This window comes from Bos indicus, chromosome 19 (assembly GCF_029378745.1).
Source record: "Bos indicus isolate NIAB-ARS_2022 breed Sahiwal x Tharparkar chromosome 19, NIAB-ARS_B.indTharparkar_mat_pri_1.0, whole genome shotgun sequence".
Taxonomy (NCBI): domain Eukaryota; kingdom Metazoa; phylum Chordata; class Mammalia; order Artiodactyla; family Bovidae; genus Bos; species Bos indicus.
This window is the reverse complement of record NC_091778.1, coordinates 8,472,733-8,493,999: the sequence shown is the minus strand read 5'-3', so window position 1 is coordinate 8,493,999 and position 21,267 is coordinate 8,472,733. Positions and strand designations below refer to the sequence as shown.

Here is a 21,267-nt window from a genome sequence, read left to right as displayed (position 1 = left end):
TCGTATTTGTGGTCCAAGGCTTTGTATGGTCTGATTTAGCTATCTGAATCCACAAGAGGCAAGAATACACAGAAGAACTCTACAAAAAAGTTCTTAATGACCCAAATAACCATGATGATGTGGTCACTCACCTAGAGCCAGACATCCTGGAGTGTGAAGCGGGCCTTAGGTAGCATTACTATGAGCAAAGCTAGTGGAGGTGATGGGGAATTCCAGCTGAACGATTTAAAATCCTAAAGGATGCTGCTGTGAAAGTCCTGCACTCAATATGCCAGCAAATTTGGAAAACTCGGCAATGGCCACAGGACTGGAAAAGGTCAGTTTTCATTCCAATCCCAAAGAAGGACAATGTCAAAGAATGTTCAAACTGCTGCACAATTGCACTTATTTCACATGCTAGCAAGGTAATGCTCAAAATCCTTCAAGCTAGGCTTCAGCAGTACGTGAACTGAGAACTTGCAGATGTACAAGCTGGGTTTAGAAATGGCAGAGGAACCAGAGATCAAATTGCCAACATCTATTGGATCATAGAAAAAGCAAGAGAATTCCAGGAAAAACATCTACTCCTGCTTCATTGACTCTGCTAAAGCCTTTGTGTGGATCACAAAAACTGTGGAAAATTCTTGAAGAGATGGGAATACCAGGCCATCTTACCTGCCTCCTAAGAAACCTGTATGCAAGTCAAGGAGCAACAGTTAGAGCTGGACATGGAACAATGGACTGGTTCAAAATTGGGAAAGGAGTACATCAAGGCTGTATATTGTCACCCTGCTTATTTAACTTATATGTGGAGTACATCATGTGAAATGCTGGCCTGAATGAATCACAATCTGGAATCAAGATTGCTAGAAGAAATACCAATAACCTCAGAAATATCAATAACCAGGAGAAATATCAATAACCTCAGAAATATCAATAACCAGGAGAAATATCAATAACCAGGAGAAATATCAACCTCAGAAATATTGATAATCACCCAGTGGCAGAAAATGGAGAGGAATTAAAGAGCTTCTTGATGAAGGTGAAAGAGGAGAGTTAAAAAGCTGTCTTAAAACTCAACATTCAAAAAACTAAGATCATGGCATCCGGTCAGATCACTTCTTGCAAATAGATGGGAAAAAATGGAAATAATGACAGACTTTATTTTCTTGGACTCCAAAATCACTGCAGACATTGACTGCAGCCATGAAATTGAAAGATGGTTGCTCCTTGGAAGAAAATCTGTAACAAACCTAGATAGCATATTGGAAAGCAGAGACATCATTTTGCTGAAAAAGGTCTGTATAGTCAAAGCTATGGTTTTTCAATAGTCATACATGGATGTGAGAGTTGAACCATAAAGAAGGCTGAGTGCTGAAGAATTGATGCTTTCTAACTGGGGTGTAGGAGAAGACTTCTGAGAGTCCCTTGGCCAAATAGGAGATCAAACCAGTGAATCCTAAAGAAAATCAACCCTGAATATTCATTGGAAGGACTGATGCTGAAGCTGAAGCTCCAATAATTTGGTCACCTGATGTGAACAGCCAACTCACTGGAAAAGACCCTGCTGCTGAGAAAGGTTGAATGCAGGAGGAGAAGGGACGACAAGGATGAGATGATTGGATGGCATCTTTGACTCAATGGACATGAATTTGAGCAAACTCCAGGAGACAGTGAAGGACAGGGAAGCCTGGCGTGCTGCAGTCTATGGGGTCATAAAGAGTCAGACACGACTGAGCGACTGAACAACAACAGCAATAATCCACCGCAGGCAGGAGTTGGTATCAGCTGGCTGGCTTTTAGTCTGATTGTCTGCCTGATAGCAGGGCGCTAGTTACTGCACAGAGTCTTGACTAGTTGCGACTTAATCCTGGCTCAGCCATGTACCAAAGTTGTGATCCTGGGCAAGGCAACATCTTCTCTCAATCCTAATTTCCTTATTAGTAGAGGAGGAGAGCGTGATGGTTAAGAGCAAGGGACACAGGGTTTAGACTTGGCTTCAGTGCTTGCTAATTTTGTGTTGTTGGGCTATATGTGTGTGTGTTATGTACATCAACATTAATAGTTCCCTCATCAGTAAAATAGTAAAAATCACCTCAACAGGTTTGTTATGAAGATTGACTTAATCAGTATAAAATTCTTAGGTCAACATGCAGCGTATGAGCAGCTTTAGAAATGTCAGCGCTGGTGTTGGTAGTGACGCAGAGGATAATGGTGATGTTTGTCCACCAGATGGGAACAGCAACTGCTGTTGGGGTTGAGTGACGTACCGATTCTGAGAGCTCATAACGTACCACCTGGTTCATGGTTTCTCCCAGGTAAGCACTATTAGAATACTTGAAAAATGCATAAATGTATAAAAAGGAAACCAAAGAGCCTATAATCTTGTAGCCTAAATATCCACTGTTAAATTTTAATAATTATCTGCGGACACGCCTACCTGATTGTGGTTAGACTCACAGTTTAAATGAGAAAAAACTGTGAAATCTGTTTATATAAAACTTATACTATACGAATGTCTTCTATACAATGTTGGTTTTTTAAAAACACCATTTTAAACGGTTGCATATTGCTCTATAGTGTGGATCCCTATACATCGTTTTATTTAACCATGAAGTTGATATTGGAATTTGTTCTCCCCATCACACATGATATTTCACTATATCAATATATTGCTGCAGTGCCCATGTTTGTTTATGGTTGTGTGTCTGCATCTGTTCTTTAGGTTATATTTTTAGATGTATAATTATGGGATAGAAAGAAATGAATGTTCTTTTAGCAGTTGATATAGTATAAACATTATTTTCCACGAAGGATGGAGCAGTTTGCACTTTCACAAGAACATGTGATACCATTTAAAATGATCACATTAGTGAAGATTTCTTTTTAAATTAAAATATAATTCAGAGCAATAGATTTATTATACAGAAAAATCTATCATATTGTGGTATGTCTGGAGATATTTCTTCTTATTAAATTTTCTGGTTAATAGAGAATTACCAAATATGCCACACATAAATTATTAATTTTAAACTAAGGGGCTTTACTGGGTTTTTCTGCCACCATTACAAATATTACAGATTTTGTTTTTGGCAGAGTGTAGCAGAGTACCTGTTAATAAGAAAGCTTTCCTTCTGATGGAATGTAAGTAAGATTTGCTAGATTTTTGGTGAGGGAGGGGAGGTGAGAGCTAAAGTGGATTGCATGTACTCGGGGCCAGCTGGTCCTAGTACGACATTTCAGTACCTCCCCACAAAAGCCCCGTGAAGGGTATGATCCGACCCATTCTACAGATGTTGAATTGAGACCCAGAGAGTTTAAGGGAATTTTTAAGGCCATGCAGCTAATAAAATGTATAATGGGTATCAAATTCAATTTTGCTGGTTCCAAATTCCCCCTTCTTTCATTCCACTGAGTTGCCTCCCAGGGAAACATTTCTGCAGAGGACTCATTCATTACGTGGCCAGATGCTACTCTGAGGAGGTCTTGTTAGTCCGAAGCAGTGGGGAGAGGGAATGGCAGTGGCATTCCGAGGATGGAATTGGAGTTGGAGCCTGGCCAGGCTTGAGAGAATTCACAGCCACCACCTACTAGAAGGAGAGGCACATGCTGGCGTCGTGGTCTGAGCAGGTCCCCATCCTTTCATGTTATAAGCCGACACTTGGACAAAATACTGTTGGCCCTGCAAAGTATTGAAACAGAGAGAATGATGCACTGGGAGTTTTATTCAGTCCGTTTTACTCTGTGTCTGATGAACTCATTCATCCCATGACCCACACTTTAACTTTCTAGCTTTTCTTGACTACTATGGTTTTACATGATAATAAATGTGTTTGGGGTGCCCTCTTAATTTCTTTGTGCTTTCTTTTTTCCAAAATTGGAATATCATAGTTGCTTTTCCTGACCTCCCCCCAAATATTATACACCGATTTTTAAGTCATAGTCCTATATGGTTTACCAAAACCTGCAATTTCTCACCCTTTATCTGTTTTTCCTTTTTTTCTCCTCCCTAGTGGCATATGCTATCACCTTTTTCTAACTGATCATCTTGCTTTATAAAATTGACAATTTGTAATGAACACATTTCAGATTAATAATTAAAGATCTGCTCCATTCTTTCAGTGGTTGCATAGTACTCCACTTTGGTTAAACACATTTATTTATTTAACCAATCATCGGTGGACAGATCGTTTCCACATTTTACGATACAATAAATAATACTGTAATAAATATTCTTTACTCAATTATTTTTTTAATTAAATCTTTGATGTTACTTCCTTTTAAAAACCATTATTAAAACAATAGTTTATATCTTTAATGTCTTAAGATATCAAGAATTAAGGAGTTGTGGCTGTATGGAGGTTCCTCAAAAAAAAAAGAAAAAGAACTTCAATATGATCCAGCAATTCCACATCCAGATATTTATCCAAAGAAAGCAAAACACTGATTTCAAATCTGAATGTTCATAGCTGCATTATTTACAATAACCAAGGTATGGAAGCAATCTGTGTCCATCGGCATATGAATGGATAAAGAAGATGTGATACACACACACACACACACACACACACACACGACAATGGACTCAGCCATAGAGTGAAGTTTTACCATTTGCAACAACATGGATGGGCCCAGAGGATATTATACTTAGTGAAATAAACCAGAAAAAGATAAATACTGTATGATATCACTTATATGTAGAGTCTAAAAAATAAAACAAACTAGTAAATATAACAAAAAGGAAACAGACTCACAGATACAGAGAACAATCAGTGGTTACCAGTAGGAAGGGAGAAGTAGGGAGGAGAGAGAAAGGAGAAGAGAATTAAAAGGTACAAACCACTAGGTAAAAAATTAAGACGATACAGCAAGTATGTAATGTACAACACAGGGAATACAGCCAATATTTTATAACTTTAAATGACGTATGATCTATAAAAATATGGGATCACGACATTCTACACCTGAAACTAATATAACATTGTAAATAAACTGGACTTCTCTGTATTTATTTATTTTTGGCCATGCCCCTGGCGTGTGGGATCTTAGTTCCCGGTCAGGATCCAACCTGTTCCCTGTGCCGCTGCAGTGGCAGCGTGGAGTCTTAACCACTGGACCACCAGGGAGGTCTCATATGCTTCAATTTTTAAAAAAGAATTAAGTTGTTTTTCGTTTGATTATAGTATTTTAAAATGTTTTGTATGGTTTTATGTTTTCGCTTTGAGGAATATTTTTTTTCCCCCAAAAGGGTATTTCAGAAGTCAACACTTGTTAAAACGTTGCTTGTAAAAATCTGTAAAATAGTGTTTGAAGTTAAAAAAAAAAATAGCAATCTTTGTAGAGCCTTTGCTAGGGAGTTAATAACAGTGGCCTTACCTATTATAAACTTAATTTTTATAACATTAAAAGTGGGTCTCTATGTACCTCAGCGTTATGGAGATTCTGTAGAAGTGTAAATCTGCTTCTAGGCTTTTATGTGATTAGGATAGTGTCTGCATTACTCTCATTGGACGGCCAAGTGGAAAAACTTAATCCCTATAAAAATTAGTTCAAATATTAGAGAATCCTCTGTGGAGAGTTTTCCATTTTTATCACCATATCACTTTTTCTTTTAAGCAGTGGAAATTCCCTTGGGTTCTCTCTGGCCCTCTTCCATCGTGTGAGCTGTAGTGTTGGGAATCAGATGCTGATAGCATCTCTGGGGGCCACCCACTCAGGGGTTTGTTTGTTCTGCTAATCCATAGTTTTGGCCCCTGGTGTAGACGTGTAAGTAAGATGAAAAGTTAAGATTCTGTGATGATGACCCAACCACCAAGAATTCTCTTAGAATAAGCTGGTTCAAACTTGAAGAAGTGCAACCTAACACAGCTTTTTAATTCTGGGCTTCAGGATTATGCTTTACAGATAACTGTTTTAGCCTTTTAGAAAAACAAGAAAATTCTCCCTCTTCCTCTCACATTTGAAGGTCCTAAGATATTAATTATTTGAGTTGGATAGAAACTAATACAGGTTCAAGTTTACCTGAAACCTTTTTTAGTTAAAACAAAATTGATGATCCAGTTTAGTTGCATTAATTGTTTGAGGAAATATAGGGTTTGTTCCAGTCTGAACTGAGTTGTTAGGTGTTTTTTATATACTGCATTTCATATGCTCATATAGTTTGTAGTTCTATAAATAATTAACATTTAGATTGGTTAAACAAATAAGCACAGTTTGTTCCAGTTTTTCATTCACAGTTTAAATTGGTTCAAGTTACTGAGAAGTGTAGAGCCACCATATATAATTTCTTTTTTTGTGAAAGCAGATTTAGACACACTTTTTTTTTTTTTTTTGGTAATCAGGGGAAAGGATTTCTCTCAGGAAATTGTGTGACTCCAGTTGATGACTGATCTCAACCGAGGCTGTCGGGGTGAGGGTTAGTTGAGGCTGTTATTTTTACCATCAGACAGGGAGTCAAAATTGGATCTTTGAGAGCCTTTGATCCCTCCCCCCAGCCCCAAGATTAAACTGTGATCCAGAAAGCAGCAGCTTTCAAGGCTTGCATGAGGCCAGTCTTTTTCTGATCTCTGTAGAACATGGCAGCTTACAAAGTGGTTCATGCTGTCTGCTCTCTCCTTTGTGGGGTTCAGATTATGGATACCAGACATATCATGCTTAATGAGTGGCAGTTGTTGCCAGAGGAATGGGCGTTGGCTATTGCTTCCAAAGTAGGCATTTGCTACGAATATCCCAGCACAGACATCAGGGGCAGGGGAGCAGGGAGTGTGACGGGAGGACATGGCGTTTACCGTTGTAAGTCCTGTGATTGTGTATTTCAGGATCTGCAGGTTTTCCATGATGATTTCTCCAGCCAGAGGACAAAAGTCTTTAGACATGCTCCATTCCACTGGATGGAAACGGGAGGGTGGGGGGAAAGAGAGGGAGAGAGAAAAAATAGGGAAAGAAAAAGGAAGAAGAGTTATCTATCAAGAATCTCTCTCAAAAACAGTGAAGTTTATCATCTTTCCCCTATATTGGCAATCTAACAGTTCTCAGGATAAGGCAGTTTCCACGTCCACCATTATTGTTTAAAACCAAAGCAGGAAAAAAGCACTCACTCACTCAATAGTGATTGTGTGCGCTAAGTCATTTCAGTCGTGTATGACTCTTTGTGACCCCATGGACTGTAGCTGGCCAGGCTCTTCTGTTCATGGGATTCTCTAGGCAAGAATACAGGAGTGGATTGCCATGCCCTTCTCCAGGGGATCTTCCTGACCCAGGGATGGAACCTGCATCTCTTAAGTCTCCTGCAGTGACAGGCAGGTTCTTTACCCCAGCACCACCGGGTATGTATTTATGTGTATAGACACGCACATGCTAAGGCATATTATATACAAGTTTGTTGTATATAGAAGATAAGTTATTTATTACATGTTAGAAGATCCCAGGGGTATTCTCACAAATAAGGAAGCCTCCTTTCATGCCCTCCTGCATAATTTGACTCCTCCTTCTAGAATAATTCTCTTTTTTTTAGTGTCTTATGCTCTACTCCTCTGGCTTTGCTTCTCCTCCATGAGAGTGTCTTCCAGGATTTTTCATTGGTTTCTTTTCAGCTGGAGAATTTGGGATTTGTGGCTGACCTCTTCAGTGCTCCCCACACACCTGACATCTCCAGAGCGGATGTTCATTCACAGTTAAACCTAACACTCAAATTGTAACACCCCATTTTACTGTGAGACATGCTCTTTCCTAACATTTTCCACGGGTTGGAAAAACCTATGGTCAGGAGAGAGACATTGTACATCATCAGTAAAAAGCGTCTTAAGTGACCGTTTACACATGGCAGGATTTGAGGCAACCCTAAATGAAGCGTGAGCTTAAGTCACATGGAAGACAAGGCCTGCATATTTCTAAACCTCATGATGACAAGCTATAAACCTTAAGATTTAAATTATATTCTCTATGACACTTAAATACTTCAAAATTAAGCCAAAGCGTCTAAATCCTGCTGCTCCCCCAGACTCAGACAATTCCTCTGATAGTGGAAGTATTCCACTAAGTACTTTTTCTTATAGGAATGTTTCTCTTCTCTTTTTCTTAATTCCCACTCGTGACTTTGCCACACATCTAGTCTACCAACCTAAAACTCGGTGCATCCTTTCCTCCTCTTTTTCTCCAGTTCCTCACAACCGGTTGATTACTATACTCAGTAAATTCTATTTTTAAATGCCTCCCATAAATTTCCCTCTCTTCCCTCACTGAAGCTATTCTAGAGCAGACTCTCATAATCATGAGCATCAACTCTGCAATTGATTTTTTTTTAGGCCTAATTAATAAACTCTCCTAATTGATTTTTCTGTTCATATCCATATCCTTATATACAATCTTCTTATTATAACCTGCATTATAGTTTTAAAATATAGATCAAATTATTTAGTTTCTCTGCCTAAAATCTTTTCTCGGTGTCTAGTTGATTTCAAAGTGAGATGTAATCTTAACAAGGCATTCAAGGACCTTCACAGTCTAGTCTCAACCTTATTGTACTATGCTTCTGTTCTGCCCTTTCCCAAAGCAAAGTCCTTGCTTTATAAATCTCTGTTGCCTGGCTATTATTCTACATGTTTTTATGCCTCTGCCTTGTGTTCATCTTCCAACTTTGCTTGTCAAAACCCTACTAACCCTCTAAATTCCTCAGGAATAATTAATTAAATACATCTTTTTTTCTGTGTTCCCAAAGTACTTTATTTGTATAGAAATAAGGTTTAATGCACATAATTATGCTTTATTCTAGGCGTCTCTTTTTCTTGTTAGACGTTGGGAAATTTAAGAATAAGAGAAGTGTTAGTCATTTTTTCCCTCTAGATCCACATGTGGACCTGTGTTCTTGGTGCATAGAAGATGCTTACTTTAGTATTTATTTAGTATTTAGTATTTATTTATTTATTTCACAAATCAAATACATATATATTTGTTTTATTGTGTGCATTTGCATGTGTACACATGCTCACACACACACAATTCAGAATAGACTGGTTTTCCAACATAGAGATATTTTTCTCATGTGAATCTTCTCTTTCTCCAAATTCTTGCCCTTTGAAGCTCTCAGGCACATTATAAAGTCTAATTAGAATCAAATGATTAAGGTTTTGTGTGATACCTTATAACACAGCCTATACCTTATTATAAATACATATTCTAAAAATATATCTATGGATGTATTTTGATATATGTGTTTTATATGTGTGTGTATATATGTATAATTTTTTCCCAAATGTTTTATTTTGCTTAGGAGCTCTTAGCTCTTGAAAAAGCCAAGTTTCCTAAAGTCAAATTAGAGAGAGTTTGTAATCAGAGAATAATGTTGCATATTATTTTAAGCTAAAGAAAAAAGAGCAGTCACTGAGGGAATTATCACAAACAAAATGAAAATCAGTAGCACATGTGCAAGAACATTTATAAAGAACAAAGAATATAGGAAAATTCTAGAAACAAAAATATCTTTGGTTGCCATTGAGACATATATGGTTGACTGATGTGGTGAAGCCCCAAGTCCAAGGCTGAGGATCAACAGCTTCTGATTTTGGGCTGAGGATTCAGGGTAATATCCAAAAGAAGGGCTAAGGATTAGTGGGAACAAGAGCAGATTATTTGAGAAATGATTAATGAAAAGTTTCTCAGAGATGCAGTCTTTACAATTTCTGAAGAAACAACAATTTATTTTTGAATAAGTGCTGTCATGTTCTATTGAAATATGTTCTACAAAGCATGTTTCAGATGGAAAAGAGGGCCTGGCTTCTTGAAAAACAGCACGCAAAAAAAAACCAAATAGAAGCAGTTTTGTAGGGAGGTATGGTCCTCTTTAGGAGTTAATAGAAAGGTTTAAGTGTTTAAGCCTAATTTGGTTTTATAATGTGTGTAGATTTCAACAGGGCAAGGATTTAGAGAAAGAGAAGACTCACGTGAAAGGAAAAAAATTCTCCACGTTGGAATGGCCAGTCCATTCTGGGACAACCTAGAATGGACTGGGAAAAAACCTAGTTTTTTTTCCCTCTTTGTACTTCCTTGGGTTGGTGGGCTCTTTTGACATACAGAAAGGTGATTCTGCTCACTCCTGGAAATAGAGTGAGTAGGAATCACTTTGAGAGTCAATTGGGAGTTCTAAGAAGGCAACTTAGTAAGGTCTCTCTGGAAAGTTATGTGCAGGTAGTTTAAAGATTTAATATTAAAGCCATGAGAAAAATCACTTATAAGTCTGCTCTAAATCCCTGAAGAGTTGGAGCTCTGTGTATGAAGTTTAAGACTATATAAGACTTATAATTTTCAGATAAGGATTAGGGCAACTGTTTCTACTTAGGTCTGGGAAATAGAAGCAGGGTTCAATCATGCAATAGCTCACAGCAGTTGAACATTAGTAAAAAAAGTGCCAGACAAAACCTAGGTGTTAGTATTTCTTAACATTTGGCTCTGGCTCAAACTGGGAATCAGTGTATTTATATCAAATAGCTATGAATATTTTAAATGTGATTTGCTATTTTAACAAATATTTCGCTTTTATCTAAGCTTTAGAAATGTCAGCTGGGCGAGAGAGTTCTAGCTGAACCATCACCATTTTCCTGATGACAGTTATGTAAACCACAGACTGAAAGCTTAAGAAGAAAAAGAGCTCCTAATGGTTTGGCCTTGTCACTTGAAGTCTATAATGTAGGGAGAAATGTCCCAGGGAGAAGGGTAGAAAATGCATGACTGGAAGCCTTAGGGTATGCAAGCAGAGAACTTAGTCAAAATGCAGGTCAATTTCATGCCTCATGGTGTGGCTTGAGGGATTAACAAACCCTGGAGTTGTAACAGTGTTATAAATGAAGAGGCCATCCTGAGTCTGCAGGAGCCTCAGTGAGGCATGCTCTACTGTGTAGAAGGAAAGGCATAAAGAGGTAACATTGCAGCAATGTCTAGTTTCTCTTCAATTGATTAAAAAAAAAATCTAAAACTTGCTGTTGTCCAGCTTCTCCCTCAAATCTCACATGACTCAAAGTCTGGAGAAGTTGTTTTACCCTCTTCACACATCAGCAGGGCAGACTGTAAAAGGTATCCTCTTGTCCAGGCCCTAACCAAGCTTTCCGCTTGAGCCTCACCAGCCACTCGACTTCAGGCCCATTGCTTATGCTGTTTTCTCTTTTGGTATGCTCGCCTTCCCCCAAATCTTCTACCCACTTCATTCAAACCCCTGGTTCCAGGACCCTTCCTTTTCACAGCTTTTCTTGGCTTTCCAAGGGAAGCCCCTTTGAAAAGTTCCCCATAGCAATTGTAATACATTGTTACATTGCACTTGCTTTATTATTTTGTATCTAAGAGATCTGTCTCCTCTTTAGTCTATGAGCTCTCTGAGAGCCTGAACCAAGCTGCATTAATACCATGCATCTATCATAGCACCTAGCACAATCTAGGTGGCTCAGTATATATTGGGTGAACTGAACCCTTGATTCATGACTTTGGAATGCTTGAAGACTAAGATAGACAGAAATCTGACCCTGGTACTTAAAGAATAAGAAAACAGTGTTAGAATAGAAAAAATTACACTCAAAAGAGAACAGAAGTTGCTTGAACTGCTTAATAAGTAGTTGAGATGGAGATTAATTCCTGGCTTTAAGATTCCCAGCATCCCAGGCTGTTCACTTGTCTATACTGCCTCTGAGGACCCCCAAAATTAAAGTTTATTTCCTATTCCCTATCAGCGCTTCTATGGAACCAAAACAGCATTTTTACTGGCCACACTCACCCGGTGCCTTAGCTAATGAATGGAATTTGGCTAGACTGCCCAGCCCAGCACCAGAGCATTATGAAATCTTCCCTTGATCCATCTAGTTGTGCAGTTTCTAACCTTTCAGGCCAACCATAGCACAAGAGGAAGAGAGAGGGAGAGAGGAATATGCCTAGAAACCTGGAGAAAGATCAAATATAGTCATTTCTAGAGATGAGAAGATCTGTCTTGCTAAAGCATGAACCCACTCCACACTTGTGAGTTTTAAATTGGGAACTGACGTGAAAACTCTGAATCTGGGAATTCTGTTTAGGTCTGGCAACATACGAGATTGGAGCCGCTTGCATTTTTTATTTTAAATTCCCTGGGTAGTTCGAGGAGCAGGGGCATGCATTACTTTCAAACAAGAATCTTTATTGTTTGCATAGCACACAGTCTTCCAGTTAATTAGAAAAACATTTTTTTCCCAAATTAAATTTCCCTAGAAAAACAATGATTTAAATTAAGGGCAAAAGGCTTTTTTTTGGGGGGGTTGGGGGAGACACTAGTAAATCCTTCCTGCACCTATTGCTTCTAGAAGACTAAAAGTACAGTTGGAATTGGAAGGCTATATTCAATTCTTTATTGTGAGATTCTGCCATCCATAAAAATAATATGCCTCTACTTGTATAGCTTATGTACTGTCTTAGTTTCGCCTGCCATATGACAGACTACCTATAGATACAGACATGATGAGATTCTAAATGTTCAGGGTTTTGACAAGTGCGTAACACTGCAAAAGAGTACATGTGTCAGCAACAAAACTCAGCTCTACAATCTGATCTATTTGCTTCTGTATCTCCTAACGGCTTTCCTCTTATGGCTCTCATCTGAATTCGTACTTTCTCTCAATCCTCTTTGCTTTCTAAATAAAATATATAATTTTTGTGAGTCTTACTACTACTAAGAGTTCTTTCTCTTTTTCCAAGCGTGGCATGAAGTGTTTGTTGAAGGAACACCAGTCTTTCAGAGGCCCAGCTGCCATCAGTTTAATGTCTTCAGTGAGATTCAAACAGCTTCACCTCTTGTACTTTTTTGGTCTCTTAACCAGAGGTGCCTTTAAGCACCTCTTAAAATTTCTTCAGTAATTTCTGCAGTTTGGGGATAAGAAAGTCTAAATGATCTCTACTACTGGAGTTACTAGAAGTATAAGTAAGCCCCCAGTCCCAGATCATATAGAAATCACTTTTTTTTTCTTTTCATTTATAGGATCTCTTTCCTTAGTAGAGTCATCTACTGGATTTTCCTAAAACATTAAATTAAGAGTTAGGAAGGTCTCAGATTTATCACAAACTACAAAGTGCAAAATCTCCTTATGTCATATCTAAGATTAGGTGATACGATAGGGTGTTTTAGATAGATAGGGTGTTTTAGGTGTTTTAAATTAAAGTTAAATTTTAGATAGAGAGGCAGAAGGAGAAAGTCAGAGCTTGGTTCCAACCATATTTAGATCAGATAATTCCAGTGAGTGCTGGAGTTGACCCATATGGCTTCCAAGAGCTGATTGTTAAAATTTCAGGAATTTTTCCAGCTAGAAGTTAAACATAGCCATCATTAAAAATTAAATTGTATAAACTTATAGTTAAATAAATTGTGTTAAAAAGACAGTAAATAATCAAAACTCATGGCTTCCTAATTTACTGCGTTTTATTATTAGTTATGCTCTTAAGATTATTGATACATGTTTTATCAGTATGGTAGAAATAGGATATAATGATGTACTACTACACTTATCTCCCCAGTCTGTTTACTGACATCACATTGGTAGCTTCAAATTGGGTGTGGTGGGAATACGTGCAGTATAGAAGTCAGCAAATGCTATGAAACCAAAGCTTGATTTTTTATTTTGTGGAATGTCTAAACCAGGTATTGGCAAACTATAGTTAAAAGCCAAATCTTGCCAGAGGTCAGGCTTTTACATTTTTAAAGGACTGTAAATGCATGCATTCACACACACACACACACACACACACACAGAATATGGGACAGAGACCACATGTAGCTCACAAAGCCTAATATGTTTACTCTCTGGTCCTTTGTAGAGAAATTTGCTGACCACTAGGCTAGACTTAAGAAAGTGATGGAGAGTTAATAATTCAAATTAAAGTTAAATGTCTCTGTGGCTGTTATATTATGAGTAAAACAAAATAATTGAGGAAATATTCTTCCAGTACTCAGAACTATTACTTGATTCTCCTCCTGCCCTCACTCTTTCCCAGCATCAAGGTTTTTTCCAATGAGTTGGTTCTTTACATCGGTGGCCAAAGTACTGGAGCTTCAGTTTTAGCAGTAGTTCTTCCAAGAATATTCAGGGTTGATTTCCTTTAGAATTGATTGGTTTGATCTCCCTGAAGCCCAAAGGACTCTCAAGAGTCTTCTCCAGGACCACAGTTTGAAAGCATCAATTCTTCAGCATTCAGCTTGTCCTTATGGACAACTCTCACATCTGTATATGACCACTGGAAAAACCAGAGCCTTGACTCTATGGAACTTTGTTGGCAAAGTAATGTCTCTGCTTTTGAATATGCTGTTAGGTTGGTCATAGCTTTCCTTCCAAGGTGTAAGCATCTTTTAATTTCAAGACTGCAATCACCATCTGCAGTGATTTTGGAGCCCAAGGAAATAAAATCTGTCACTGCTTCCACTTTTTCCCTTTCTATTTGCTATGAAATGATGGGACTGGGTGCCATGATCTATATTTTTTTAATGTTGAGTTTCTAGCAAGCTTTTTCACTTTCCTCTTTCACTCTCATCAGGAGGTTCTTCTTTGCTTTCTGACATCAGGGTGGTACCATCTGCATATCTGAGGCTGTTGATATTTCTCTGAGCAATCTTGATTCTAGCTTGTGATTCATCAAAGCTGGGATGATGTACTCTGCATAGAAGTTAATTAAACAGGGTGACAATATACAGCCTTGTCATACACCTTTCCCGATTTTGAACCAATCCATTGTTTCATGTCCAGTTCTGATTGTTGCTTCTTGATCTGCATACAGGTTTCTCGGGAGGCAGGTACAGTGGTCTGGTACTCCTATCTCTTTAAGAATTTTCTACTTTGTTGTAGCCCACACAAAGGCTTTAGCATAGTCAGTGCAGCAGAAGTCGATGTTTTTCTGGAATTCCCTTGTTTTCTCCATGATCCAACGGATGTTGGCCATTTGATCTCTGGTGGTTCCTCTACCTCCTCAAAACCCAGCTTGTATATCTGGAAGTTCTCGGTTCACATACTGCTGAAGCCTAGCTTGAAGGATTTTGAGTATAACCTTGTTAGTATGTGAAATGAGTTCAATTGTATGGTAGTTTGAACATTCTTTGGCATTGCCCTTGTTTAGGACTGGAATGAAAACTGACATTTTCCTGTCCTGTGGCCACTGCTAAGTTTTCCAAATTTGTTGATGAATTGAGTGTAGCCCTTTAACGACATCATATTTTAGGATTTGAAATAGCTCAGGTGGAATTCCATTAGCTCCTTTAATTTTGTTCAAAGTAATGCTTCCTAATGGACTTTCCTGATAGCCCAGTTGGTAAAGAATCCACCTGCAATGCAGGAGACCCCAGTTTGATTCCTGGGAAGGGAAGATCCACTAGAGGAGGGATAAGCTACCCACTCCTATATTCTTAGGCTTCGCTTGTGGCTCAGCTGGTGAAGAATCTGCCCACAATGTGGGAGAACTGGGTTCAGTCCCTGGGTTGGGAAGATCCCCTGGAGAAGGGAAAGGCTACCCCCTCCAGTATCCTGGTCTGGAGAATTCCATAGACTGTATAGTCCATGGGGTCACAAAGAGTCGGACGGCTGAGCGGCTTTCACTTTCACTTTCACTTTCAATGCTTCCTAAGGCCCGCTTGACTTCTCACTCCAGGGTGTCTGGCTCTAGGTCAGTGATCACACCATCTGGGTTAGCTGGGTCATAAAAACCTTTTTTGTATAGTTCTTCTGTGTATTCTTGCCACCTCTTCTTAATCTCTTCTGCTTCTGTTAGGTCCTTACTGTTTCTGTCCTTTATTGTGCCCATCCTTGGATGAAATATTCCCTTGATATTTCCAGTTTTTTGGAAAAGATCTCTAGTCTTTCCCACTCTATTGTTTTCCTCTGTTTCTTTGCAGTCTTCATTTAAGAAGGCTTTCTTTTTAAAAAAAATAATTAATTAATTTTTATAATTAAGGCTTTCTTATCTATTTTTGCTATTCTCTGTATTCTCTGGAACTCTGCATTCAGTTGGGTGTATCTTTCCCTTTCTCCTTTGCCTTTCACGTCTCCCTTTCTCAGCTATTTGTAAAGCTTCCTCAGACAACCACTTTGCCTTCTTGCATTTCTTTTTCTTTAAGATGGTTTTGGTCTCTGCCTCCTGTACAATGTTATGAGCCTCTGTCCATAGTTCTTTAGGCATTCTGTCTACCAGAGCTGAACTCCTGAATCTATTTGTCACCTCCAGTGTATAAACATAAGGGGTTTGATTTAGGTCATACCTGAATGGTCTAGTGGTTTTCCCTACTTTCTTTAATTTAAGCTTGAATGTTGCAATAAAGAGCTCACGATCTGAGTCACAGTCAGCTCCAGATCTTGTTTTAGAGCTTCTTCATCTGTGGCTGCAAAGAACATAATCAATCTGATTTTAGTATTGACCACCTGATGACGTCAGTGTGTAGAGTCATCTCTTGGGTTGTTGGGAGAGGTTTTTTTCTATGACCAGAGTGATCTCTTGACCAAGCTGTTAGCCTTTGGTCTGCTTCAGATTGCTCTCCAAGGCCAAACTTGCCTGTTACTCTGGGTATCTCTTGACTTCCTACTTTTGCATTCCAATCCCCTATGATGAAAAGGACACTTTTCTTTTTGGTGTTAGTTCTAGAAAGTGTTGTAGGTCTTCAGAGAATAGGTAAACTTTAGCTTCTTTTTCAGCGTCAGTGACTGGGGCATCAGTTCAGTTCAGTTCAGTTCAGTCGCTCAGTCGTGTCCAACTCTTTGCGACCCCATGAATCGCAGCACGCCAGGCCTCCCTGTCCATCACCAACTCCCGGAGTTCACTTAGTCCATCGAGTCAGTGATGCCATCCAGCCATCTCATCCTCTGTCGTACCCTTCTCCTCCTGCCCTCAATCTCTCCCAGCATCAGAGTCTTTTCCAAGGAGTCAACTCTTCGCATGAGGTGGCCAAAGTACTGGAGTTTCAGCTTGAGCATCATTCCTTCCAAAGAAATCCCAGGGCTGATCTTCAGAATGGACTGGTTGGATCTCCTTGCAGTCCAAGGGACTCTCAAGAGTCTTCTCCAACACCACAGTTCAAAAGCATCAATTCTTTGGTGCTCAGCTTTCTTCATAGTCCAACTCTCACATCCATACATGACCACTGGAAAAACCATAGCCTTGACTAGACGGACCTTTGTTGGCAAAGTAATGTCTCTGCTTTTGAATATGCTATCTAGGTTGGTCATAACTTTCCTTCCAAGGAGTAAGTGTCTTTTAGTTTCATGGCTGCTGTCACCATCTGCAGTGATTTTGGACCCCCCAAAAATAAAGTCTGACACTGTTCCCACTGTTTCCTCATCTTTTTCCCATGAAGTGATGGAACCAGATGCCATGATCTTCATTTTCTGAATGTTGAACTTTAAGCCAACTTTTTCACTTTCCTCTTTCACTTTCATCAAGAGGGTTTTTAGTTCCTCTTCACTTTCTGCCATTAGGGTGGTGTCATCTGCATATCTGAAGTTATTGATATTTCTCCTGGCAGTCTTGATTCCAGCTTGTGCTTCTTCCAGCCCAGCGTTTCTCATGATGGACTCTGCATATAAGTTAAATAAGCAGGGTGGCAATATACAGCCTTGATGTACTCCTTTTCCTATTTGAAACCAGTCTGTTGTTCCATGTCCAGTTCTAACTGTTGCATAGACTTGGATTATTGCAATGTTGAAAGGTTTGCCTTGGAAATGAACAGAGATTCTTCTGTCATTTTTGAGATTGCACCCAAGTGCTGCATTTCAGACTCTTTTGTGGACTATAAAGACTACTCCATTTCTTCTAAGGGAATCTTGCCCACAGTAGTAGATATAATGGACTGCTTAACTAAATTAGCTCATTTCTGTCCATTTTAGTTCACCGATTCCTAAGATGTTGATGTTCAGTCTTGCCCTCTCCTGCCTGACCATGACCGATTTACCTTGATTCATGGACCTAGCATTGAAGGTTCCTATGTAGTATTGTTCTTTACAGTATCGGACTTCACTCACCATCGGACACATCCACAGCCAAGCATCATTCTTGCTTTGGCCCAGCCACTTCATTCTTACTAGAACTGCTGGCAGTTGCCCTCTACTTTTCCCCAGTAGCCTATTGAACACCTTCTGACCTCAGGGGCTCATCTGCATGTGTCATATCTTTTTGCCTTTTTATACTGTCCATGTGATTCTCTAGGCAAGAATACTGGAGTGAAAAGTTGCCATTTCCTTCTCCAGTGGACCACATTTTGTTAGAACTCTTCACTATAACCTGGCTGTCTTGGGTGGCCCTGCACAGTATAGCTCATAGCTTCATTGAGTTACACAAGCCTGTTTGCTAGGACAAGGCTGTGACCCATGAAGGGGATAGGCTGTGAGGGATTTATAAGGAAGTGTATGGTATATTTCATTATTATTATTTTAAAATTGTGTGCTACATATCCTATCAGTAAAATTTATTAAAATACTGGTGTGTGTATGTGTGCTTTTTTTCCTCAGAGATCCGATTGTTTAACATTTACCATCATACCGCTGGATAAATCCTAGATGGTTGCTCAGATAAAAGTATGAGTGTGGATGTATCCTGACTAGCAGGGTATAGTGTCCATTGGAGGGTAGATTTCTCAAGGATAACTTAGGTAACATTCTGTTATCTAAGATGAAAATGAGGTATGTAAGCCTCTTAAGAGGCAGGAGTGGCACAGTGAGGGAATCTGGGAGAAATGTTCATTTCCTAAGGAATTACCATCTGGGAGGTCTGTCCAGTGGCCAAGACCCAGGCACTGGTCTGTACAGGCGCTCAGACTCCTTGCATCAGTGCTGCTTGCCCAAGCCAGGACTAGCCCAGAAACCAGCACAGCATGCAGCTTGTAGGGCAGGCATCTGTGGACTTGATTGTCATGGACTGGCCAACCGAAACCTCAGTGTTGGCTGTATGTATGGCAAAACATCCTAGCCTATTCCCTCTGATGGCCTGTAAGAGCTCTATGCCTAAACAGGGTCATTGGCTTTATATTGGTAATTATTGGTCATTATTATTATAGTCTTTATTACACTTTATTATTATACATTATTATTATTAATATTTTATTTCATGATTATCTAGGTTTTATGAATGGGCACTTTTAAGACACTGTGGCCTGAAAATGGAAACATTGGTCATTAATTCCTACAAACCTCTCACTTTTCCTTTTTCTTTGGAACACTGCCATATAAAACGCCCAGCAGATTACTGCTTTTTTAATTCATTGATTATTCCTTGCCATTTCTCAACTTCAGCATGGTTGTGACATAATTTCTTGTTTATCGTAGCTATTAGTTTTTATATTCTTTGTTGTATTTTCTGCATCACTATTCAACTGCGTTCCTTTCCTTGCAGCCTTTTCCCGTGAGAAATAGTTATTAGTTTCTCTTATTCTTTAATGTGTGCAAATTGAAGGAGTAGCAATGTAAAAGGGTCCTCGGCCAAATTTACTTCAAATTCTTCTCCTTTTCTAATTTTTCTTACAAGATCTCTCTTTTTGCTTCATTCTCTAGGATTAGGGAAAGCCTGTGTTACTTGTTATTTTATTAGCCTTATTAATTTCAGCTTTCCTCAAATATCTGAGATTATTTGTCTCAAATATTTGGGAATTTATCTTATGTATGTATGGGTAAACTGAAAGCCACTGTTGAGTCAAGACTGTATAATAAAATCAGTACAGTACTTTTCAATGGAATGATTTGTCAAATCAGATTTTAGGTTACTTATAAAAATATTCTAAGAAGATAGTGCACCCATATGTACAAATGTGTGTGATAATTTGTTATTTAAGGGGTATTATGAAAATGAGAGCTTTTTGGTTTGATCTGTTTGTCTCAAATATGAAGTAACTAGTAACATTTTACATCAAGTTTATAAAGTTTGAATTTTTTCTCCATGAATGAAACTAATTTTTATAATTAAATACTGAGTTTTATGAGCTTTCCCCATGGCCCAGTGGTAAACCTGCTTCAGTAATCTTGCCTGGAAAATTCCATGGGCAGAGGAACCTGGTAGGCTATAGTCCATAGTGTTGCCAAGAGATGGACACGACCAAGTGACTAAACAATCCAGTTGAGCTATTTCAAATCCTGGAAGATGATGCTGTGAAAGTGCTGCACTCAGTATGCCAGGAAATTTGGAAAACTCAGCAGTGGCCACAGGTCTGGAAAAGGTCAGTTTTCATTCCAATCCCAAAGAAAGGCAATGCCAAAGAATGCTCAAACTACCGCACAATTGCACTCATCTCACACGCTAGTAAAGGAATGCTCAAAAATTCTCCAAGCCAGGCTTCAGCAGTACGTGAACCATGAACTTCCAGATATTCAAGCTAGTTTTAGAAAAGGCAGAGGAACCAGAGATCAAATTGCCAACATCTGCTGGATCATCGACAAGGCAAGAGAGTTCCAGAAAAACATCTATTTCTGCTTTATTGACTATGCCAAAGCCTTTGACTGTGTGGATCACAATAAACTGTGGAAAATTCTGAAAGAGATGGGAATACCAGACCACCTGACCTGCCTCTTGAGAAACCTCTATGCAGGTCAGGAAGCAACAGTTAGAACTGGACATGGAACAACAGACTGGTTCCAAATAGGAAAAGGAGTACGTCAAGGCTGTATATTGTCACCCTGCTTATTTAACTTCTATGCAGAGTACATCATGAGAAATGCCGGGCTGGAAGAGGCACAAGCTGGAATCAAGATTGCTGGGAGAAATATCAATAACCTCAGATATGCAGATGACAGCACCCTTATGGCAGAAAGTGAAGAGGAACTAAAAAGCCTCTTGATGAAAGTGAAAGAGGAGAGTGAAAAAGTTGGCTTAAAACTCAACATTCAGAAAACGAAGATCATGGCCTCTGGTCCCATCACTTCATGGCAAATAGATGGGGAAACAGTGGAAACAGTGGCAGACTATATTTTTGGGCTCCAAAATCACCTCAGATGGTGATTGCAGCCATGAAATTAAAAGACTCTTACTCCTTTGAAGGAAAGGTATGACCAACCTAGATAGCATATTCAAAAGCAGAGACATTACTTTGCCAACAAAGGTCCGTCTAGTCAAGGCTATGGTTTTTCCAGTGGTCATGTATGGATGTGAGAGTTGGACTGTGAAGTAAGCTGAGTGCCGAAGAATTGATGCTTTTGAACTGTGGTGTTGGAGAAGACTCTTGAGAGTCCCTTGGACTGCAAGGAGATCCAACCAGTCCATTCTGAAGGAGATCAGCCCTAGGATTTCTTTGGAAGGAATGATGCTAAAGCTGAAGCTCCAGTACTTTGG

General features: G+C 39.1%; 1 protein-coding gene across 5 annotated transcripts in view; it reads right to left on the bottom strand.

Annotated features, from left to right (window-relative positions):
* The window catches only part of ANKFN1 (ankyrin repeat and fibronectin type III domain containing 1), a 486,838-nt gene that overhangs the window by 84,739 nt on the left and 380,832 nt on the right, over positions 1-21,267 (bottom strand). For all 5 annotated transcript variants that reach the window (XM_070772500.1, XM_070772498.1, XM_070772499.1 and 2 more), the window contains 2 exons: positions 6,768-6,865; positions 3,571-3,661 (listed from right to left, as the gene is read on the bottom strand). In XM_070772500.1, the coding sequence (XP_070628601.1) occupies positions 3,571-3,661; positions 6,768-6,865 (189 nt within the window). The remainder of the gene's footprint in view (positions 1-3,570; positions 3,662-6,767; positions 6,866-21,267) is intronic.